The 7,274-nt window shown below is 49.5% G+C and overlaps 1 protein-coding gene across 1 annotated transcript in view; it reads left to right on the forward strand.

Annotated features, from left to right (window-relative positions):
• The first annotated feature begins 201 nt into the window (after positions 1-201).
• Positions 202-7,274, forward strand: part of LOC146195994 (uncharacterized) — a 10,942-nt gene continuing 3,869 nt past the window's right edge. The window contains exons 1-2 of the mRNA XM_084596314.1: positions 202-327; positions 412-579. Of these exons, the coding sequence (XP_084452440.1) occupies positions 202-327; positions 412-579 (294 nt within the window). The remainder of the gene's footprint in view (positions 328-411; positions 580-7,274) is intronic.

Genomic DNA, 7,274 nt, shown 5'->3' on the forward strand with positions numbered 1-7,274 from the left:
GGCTTTCGCCTTAATATATACTCGATGGCCAGTAATGAGTGATTATACTTTGCGGCAACTGCTCTTCACTGACTTCTATCGATGTTATTTTTAGCTGGCTCCAGAGACCCGTTCGACTCCGTATTTTTCCGTCGAGATTATTTATAGAATGGGAGCTGTGGGAAGAAAGAAGAAGAAAGGCACCAAGGTCGGGGAGGCGTAATGGCCGAGCTGGTGAAGGACGTCCTTTCCGGCAACACATCCAGTCTACAGCATGTCTGGTCGCAAGTGGGCGTCACCAGCATCTACGTCACCTCGCCCAGCGGGGCATTCAACGCCCTCGAAGTGGTACGCTTGGCGACGTCGTTTTAGTGGTGCTTGATGTCTACCGTGAAAGCAATAGTGTTCTAATTTGTCTCACTATAATCGCAGCTGTCGGCAGCCACAATTTTCCTGCTGATCAGCGTTCTGGGACCGGGCTACCGTAACCTGAGCCTCCTGCATATCGTCTCGTTCTCGTACAGTGTGCAGGGCTTGCACATGCTGTGCGTAGGCCTCATCAGCGAACAGTTCACCAGGGTCATCACCAACACAATCTACGTAAGCGCGCTTGCAGCCGTATATACTGAGTGCCCAACACATATTCACTTTTTGTAAGCGTCCCTCGTGTTAGCGCTATCTCAGAAAAGGTGGTAATTTTGAAGCTATTCTTAGGAGGACACAAGTGGCGAGAGCACTGGCGATTCATTCTTAAGATACCCCTCCTCCTACGGCTTCCCACAAGTCGTCTGGCGATGCATCGTGCAGACTCATTTTTGACAAGTTGGACTAAGGATTTTCAATTATATTGAGGTCAGCTCCCTGGGGAGACCAAGACAACATCATGATGCCTAGTTGTCCCTGATGTTCTTTCACGGCGCGTACAGCATGCACCGGTGTCAGGTCATGCTGCAGGTAGAAGCAACCTTCCGTGAAAGGGCCGTTCAGAAGATGGGGAAGAAGCTCCTCATTAATTATCTCCAGGTACGCTTCTGCGCAGAAGCGCCCGATATACGACGTAGTGGGCCAAGGCCGTCCTTATTTATTACACCCCAAATGTTTACACCCGTCCTGCCACTAGACCTCCTTCTGAACATAGTGTGGATCAAACCTGCAACAGTGGAAGAAAATTTTAAAAACAACATGAATTGTGTGAATGGCTACTAGACAATATTAAACGACACCTAAGGAAAATATTGCAGCGACAATACACCTCCTCTTTACATGTAAGTATAATCCATCCACAATCTCAGCAAAAATTTTTCAAATTTAACCAAGTATAAGTAATTCTATTTAGGAACCTGTTTACCCGCCTGTGCTGCATCATATATTTTTTGAACAGCGACCGCTGAAATTATCACATGTCACACCGTGAAGCAAATTCCAAACATAGCCAAATAAAAAAAATGAACAATTCTAAATCACCTACCTCATGAGGTCTGGCCGGTAAACTTTATGTTGATGGTTTCATTCCGTGCAAACCGTGGACTCGTCTGTGAAGACATTTTCCCAGCCCTCCATGGTCCATTCAATATGATCGCGTGCAAACTAGCCTTTTCTCCTTGTTAGTCGCCGAAAGCTTGGGCTTCTGGGCAGCAACTCGATTGCGAAGACGTGCTTCTCGAAGTCTGACACGTGCCAAATTGTCACTCAAGTCCACTCCAGCAACCTTCTTCAATTGGCCAGCAGTCAAGAAGGGCGCTGCACAAGCCGCGGCAGCAATGGCATGGTCCTCTTCTTCGGTTGTCTTGCGCCTCAAATGTCGAGGAGCGTCACAAATGCGCCTTTCGTCGCGATAATCAAGAACTATCCTGCTACGGTAACCCGAGTGACTTGAAAGTTCTTGGCGATTTCTTTCTGCGACTTGACGCAAAGCGACATTGCGATGGCGCGGTGGCGTTGTTCTGGTGGCACGCGTGGAGGCATTCTCCGCCGTTAGGGCGCTCGAAAGTGGAGATGCCTTTTTATACCGTCGAGACACTGTAAAGAGCTGGTTGAAACCCCGTTTATCACGATCCAGGCAATGATTTCAATGTGCTACTATATTTCGTTTCTTTTATTTTTCTTATCACAACTTTGCATTGTCAGGCTAGCCTCCCATAATAGGCAAAAAAGAGAAAGAAAGAGAGAAACAGAAAGAAATCACGTATCATGCAGTCTCACATATTAATCATGCGCATGCGCTCTACGGCTTGGAGGTATCTTGCGGACTGGTATTGGGCAGGACGTGTGTCCTCGTGCTCGCAACCACGTAGCAGACGACGCTCTGCCTTCACGCGCGTGTGTAAACTCTTGCATTGTTGCACGCTTATCGCCGTTATAAGGCGCTGACCAGTAGTTCACTCAACGCTCGCGCTATATTATTAAAATCAGGGCAGCTGTGCGTTATCGACCTCCTCCTCATAATACCGGCGCATTGCTTATTAGCACTATATGCATGTCAACAATATGTTCTACATTGGACATGTATTTTGTAAAGTTAGAATATCTACATACAGCGCCATCTACCTGATTTAATGCCCAGTGGCAGCGGGTGCAGTGGCAACTAAAATCGCGAAAATTCCTCGTCTTCTGTTTTTCCCCCTAATCACTGGCGTCATATCGCGGCATTTGGTTGGGCGGTAAACATTTATTAAAATAATCAAGGGGCCGAAGGCCCAGATGTAGGTCGGCCAGGACTTCTTGGAATTTGGCAGCCTCTAGAGCGAGACTGGCAAGCTTTTGTTTTTGTTGGTCGTCCCCAGTAGAGCTGCGTAGACAAGTCTCTCAGGAATGTTGTGTGGGTGCTGGCATGTGTTGTCGGTCTGCTGGGATATTTCAGTGTTTACACATCGGCATATACCGTTCTTGAAATATATCATGGAATCTTTTGGGATTTGGGAAAGTGTCCGTCTGGAGTTGGCGCCACATGACGGCCTTGGTGTGGACCTGGATAGAGTTGGTGAGAAAGACGACAGTGTTGGAACTGGTCGCGTGAAGTGATTATGGTGTCATTCCTGACCACGGCAGGCATGCAGGGTGGGATGATAAACTGCTCGCAAAGTGAGCCCTCGAGCTAACTCTTGTGCCCCCTCATTACCCATGAGACCCATGTGCGGCGGAGCCCATAGCAGGAGGGTCTGGTGTTTAGAAGAATTTTATATGAGCACGCAAAATGCTTCGACTGAAATACGGCCATGAGTAAAATTAAGAACGGTGCGCTGTGAGTCACTTATAAATATTTTAGCTTCAGACACCATTTTCTTACTCATCATTGGATTTTTGCTTAGATGTTGCCTTTTGAAGAAATCAAGACCCTTTCGTAACACGTTCTCTGCACAGAACTGTTACACACACTGCCCCGTGGGAAGCAAGCAAAGGGTCTGCTGTACCTTATTGTGATTTTCCTTCCGAAAAACAACCTTTTATAAGCCCACCACTCAGCATCGCATTGCTTCTGGGATATCCACTGGGCAGAAAATATCAAGAAATAGTAATGTCTACGTGGTAATCATAGATTGATCGTAAACGCCTTACACCGCCAAATGGATGGAAGATGAAAGAATTGACACTACAAGTGCTCATTTATGTCAACATTCATTTGGCCTTTCGCCTACTTCCACTTGTACCATCCAATTCTAAACTCGCATAGCTATTCATTATTTCTATTGGAAAGGTATTGTTACGGACGACAAGGAAGAAGAAGCGGGCAGTGGCGCGGGCAGGAGCGCTCGCGCTAGGCCCGCGAGCATTCATTAAATGTCATCTACCATCATCATCGGTCATGTTCTGTCTCCTGTCTTCATCGGCTTGCCGCTTCGTAACATTTGGTTGGAGGTGCGGCGTACGGCACCCCCATCCTCGCCTTGGAGCATCGACGCCATCTTCAAGCCGGAATCATCACCGAGGGCCCAGGGACATCGCCGAGCAGCTTCGCCCCAGCCTTTCAAGCCCAGACCTGAACAACTACCACCGCCCAGCCCCCAGCCCGGACCTGAAGACAAGGAGAACAGACATACCAATCAGAACCGAGATGAAGGAGCCGAATGACCCTAAGGAACCGATGGACACGAACACGCAACTCCCGCCCAAGCTGCCCAACGTGACCTCGAGCCATCGGTCCCATGGACTCTGGTGACGGATGGTTGACAGCTCCAAGGGAGGCGGATCACCTACGCATCAGACATCGTACCGGCAAGCCGTTCTATTCTTCCTTCTTCCTCTTCTCCAAGCATCCAGACGCGCCCATCATCATGCCATGAAATCATTAACATCGCTAAACTTCCTCGTCCACGATCGGGACGATCGCTCGGTGGCCCCGGGTCATGTTACGGACGACAAGGAAGAAGAAGCGGGCAGTGGCGCGGGCAGAAGCGCTCGCGCTAGGCCCGCGGACATTCATTAAACGTCATCTACCATCGTCATCGGTCATGTTTTGTCTCCTGTCTTCATCGGCTTGCCGCTTCGTAACAATATTTCTTGAGTTTATTTACCGGCTCTTTCGAGAGACCTCACGTGTTGCTACTAGACGCATCTGGCGCCATCACAGGCTGATAAAAGGCGTGGGAAGTTAATTTTTTTCAAACAAAACATCGATATCCAAACCTCTATGGCGTCACTTGTGTTCACCGTCACACACCGTTTTCAATTTAAATGTAAAAGCAACGTCAGTCTCACAATACGCCGACACAATGAGTTCACATTGAGAACTAAATTTTAAGGTTTATTGGCTGATTGGTTTATAGGGTTTAACGTCCCACAGTAACGCAGGCTATGAAACCCGTCGTAGTGGAGGGCTCCGGAAATATGAACCACCTGATGTTCTTTACGTGCGCTGACATGGTACAGCCCACGGGTGCCTTACTTTTCACCTCCATCGAAAAGCGGCTGTCGTGGCCTGTGGTTTAATGTATCGACGAAATACGTCTACTATTAGAGAACCCATTGTGGACATGCGCTAACGTATATCACGGCGTGTGGTTGAACACAGGCGGGAATTTCTGCGCCTCGTGATTCCTAGTCCTCTATGCTGCTCCATCGAACGGGAAAAATAATTGTCTGTTATTGTTTTTTTCTGAATGTTCGGTTAGTGACCTTTGGAAATCGGCTGCACCGACTATGCGGGAATTTCACTTATCACGTACACGTCTACGACAGATATGCAGGGCGATAAAAGCATCAACGAGAAAAATGGCAAATGAAAGGCTTGACATACAGGCGTAATTCAAAGTATGTGCAATGGTAGTGCGCTGGACCATTTAGTAAACATTTTCAGAATGCACTCCAGATTGCTATGTATGGACATCGCTAAAGGCGCTACCAGTTCACATCAAGGAACCCCAAGTTGTCGGAATTCCAGGAGCCCTCCACTACGGTGTCTGTCATAGTTTTAGTTGCTAGGGGACGTTAAACCCCACAAACCAAACAAAACCAACTGCCTCTCTGTGCTTACTGCTGTTGCCTAGGCGGGATGAGGCACAGACAGAAGTTCGACTTTGCGCACCGCAGGGGAGGAAATGAATGAGGCTTTCGACTGCTCAGCCGTGAAACTAACGTTCCATATTTGGTGGTGGTGACAAACATTTATTTACTCTTTGTACAAGGAGGTGTTGGACCAAAAACCCTATTGGCCCAGGTTCTCACAAATCTAGGTAGAGCTCCTATTCCGGAGCCCCAACGGAGCCCCAATGGAGCGGCGTTAGCCGCTCGCGCCCTGGTGACCAAAGTCCGCTGGGACTGTAGGTCATGGCAGCTGAGCAGCGCCGCCTCACAGGCCTCCCTAGAAGGGTGGATAATGAAGTATTGGGAACGGTTGAGATTGGATGAACAGGCCCAGACCATGTGAAAAACGTCCAAAAAGGTCGCTACACACAAGCTGCAGCCCCCATCAAAGTGTGTATTGAAGTGCTTCAAGACTGCCGGGCACAGCATTGTGTATGTAAAAATTTTGAGAAGGCGCATTTCGTCCGCTCTCCGGAGACCTTTACATGGTTCCGGAAAGCGGCGCTGGCTTTTCTTATACGTGATAATTTCTTTGAATGTAATAAGACATTGCGTGGGCTCGGAGTAGACTTCCCAAACAAGTTTGAGTGTGCGGGAAGAGAGCGCACGGGCCGCCTGATTGGCTTATTGCCCAGGAGTCCCTCATGGCCGGGAGCCCAGATAAAGTTAAGTTAAATTGGTTCAAAGGAAGGGAAAGGCGCAGTAACTGTCACACTTGCTCTGTGGACACCCGAACCGCGCCGTAAGGGAAGGGAGGAAGGTGGGAATGAAAGTGGAAAGAGAGAAAGAGGAGCCGTAGTGGAGGGCTACGGAGTAATTTCGACCACCTGGGGATCTTTAACGTGCGCTGACATCGCACAGCACACGGACGCCACTTCGTTTCGCCTCCATCGAAACGCAGCCGCCGCGGTCGGGTTCGAACCCGGGAACTCCGGCACAGTAGTCGGGCGTCTTACCACTGCACCACCCCAGCGGGGCTGGAGCCCAGATGAGATTACAATTTCTAGGGTCGCTGGACCGACAGCAATTTCGTAGGATACGCTTGGCTAGAGGAGGTATCCAACCCAGCTCATAACTCCGGCGGACCCCCTTGGAGTCGGTATTGATGTGTTTTACTTGTAGGAGGGAGAGTGCGAGCACAATTGCGATTTCTTCCGCGTATGTTGTGTTGTGGGCCTGGAACGTTAGTCCTGCCACTGTGTTGGTGTTGTGGACCACTGCAGCGGTGAATCACCTTTCACGGTAGGGACCGGCAATATCCGCGTAGTATACATGTTGTTGTCTGCCATAATGCCACTCCAGTGCTTCCGCACGCGCCTGACGACGGCCATTATGACTAGAGTCTGACATGTTGCGGGAAATGGGTCTGACCCTGAGGGCGCGTCTCCAGCGTTCTGGCGCTCTTACCTGTTCCTCAAACGGGGTGGTGCATTGGATGTGTAGTCGGTCAAGAATGCGGCAACCGGATGGCGTTTGTGATAGGAGCGTGTATTGGCTTGAAATATGGGCCTCTCGGAGTTCCCGATAGATGTTGACCATGCCTAGGTCCAACCAACGCTGGTTGGATGTGGCAACGGGAGGTCAAGAGCCCGTTTGATAACTTTGCGATGTATGACCTTGAGTCGGTCCTCGTCATGTTTGCGCACGTGAAAGTAGGGCGTTGAGTAGAGAATTCCACTCGTAAGGAATGCATGTGCCAGCCGCAAGGCATATTTACTTTGTAACCCCCCACACTAATTGGAGACCCGGCGGACCATACGGCCCACCTGGTCGCC

Source organism: Amblyomma maculatum, chromosome 3 (assembly GCF_055883805.1).
Source record: "Amblyomma maculatum isolate TAMU_Amacu chromosome 3, ASM5588380v1, whole genome shotgun sequence".
Lineage (NCBI taxonomy): Eukaryota > Metazoa > Arthropoda > Arachnida > Ixodida > Ixodidae > Amblyomma > Amblyomma maculatum.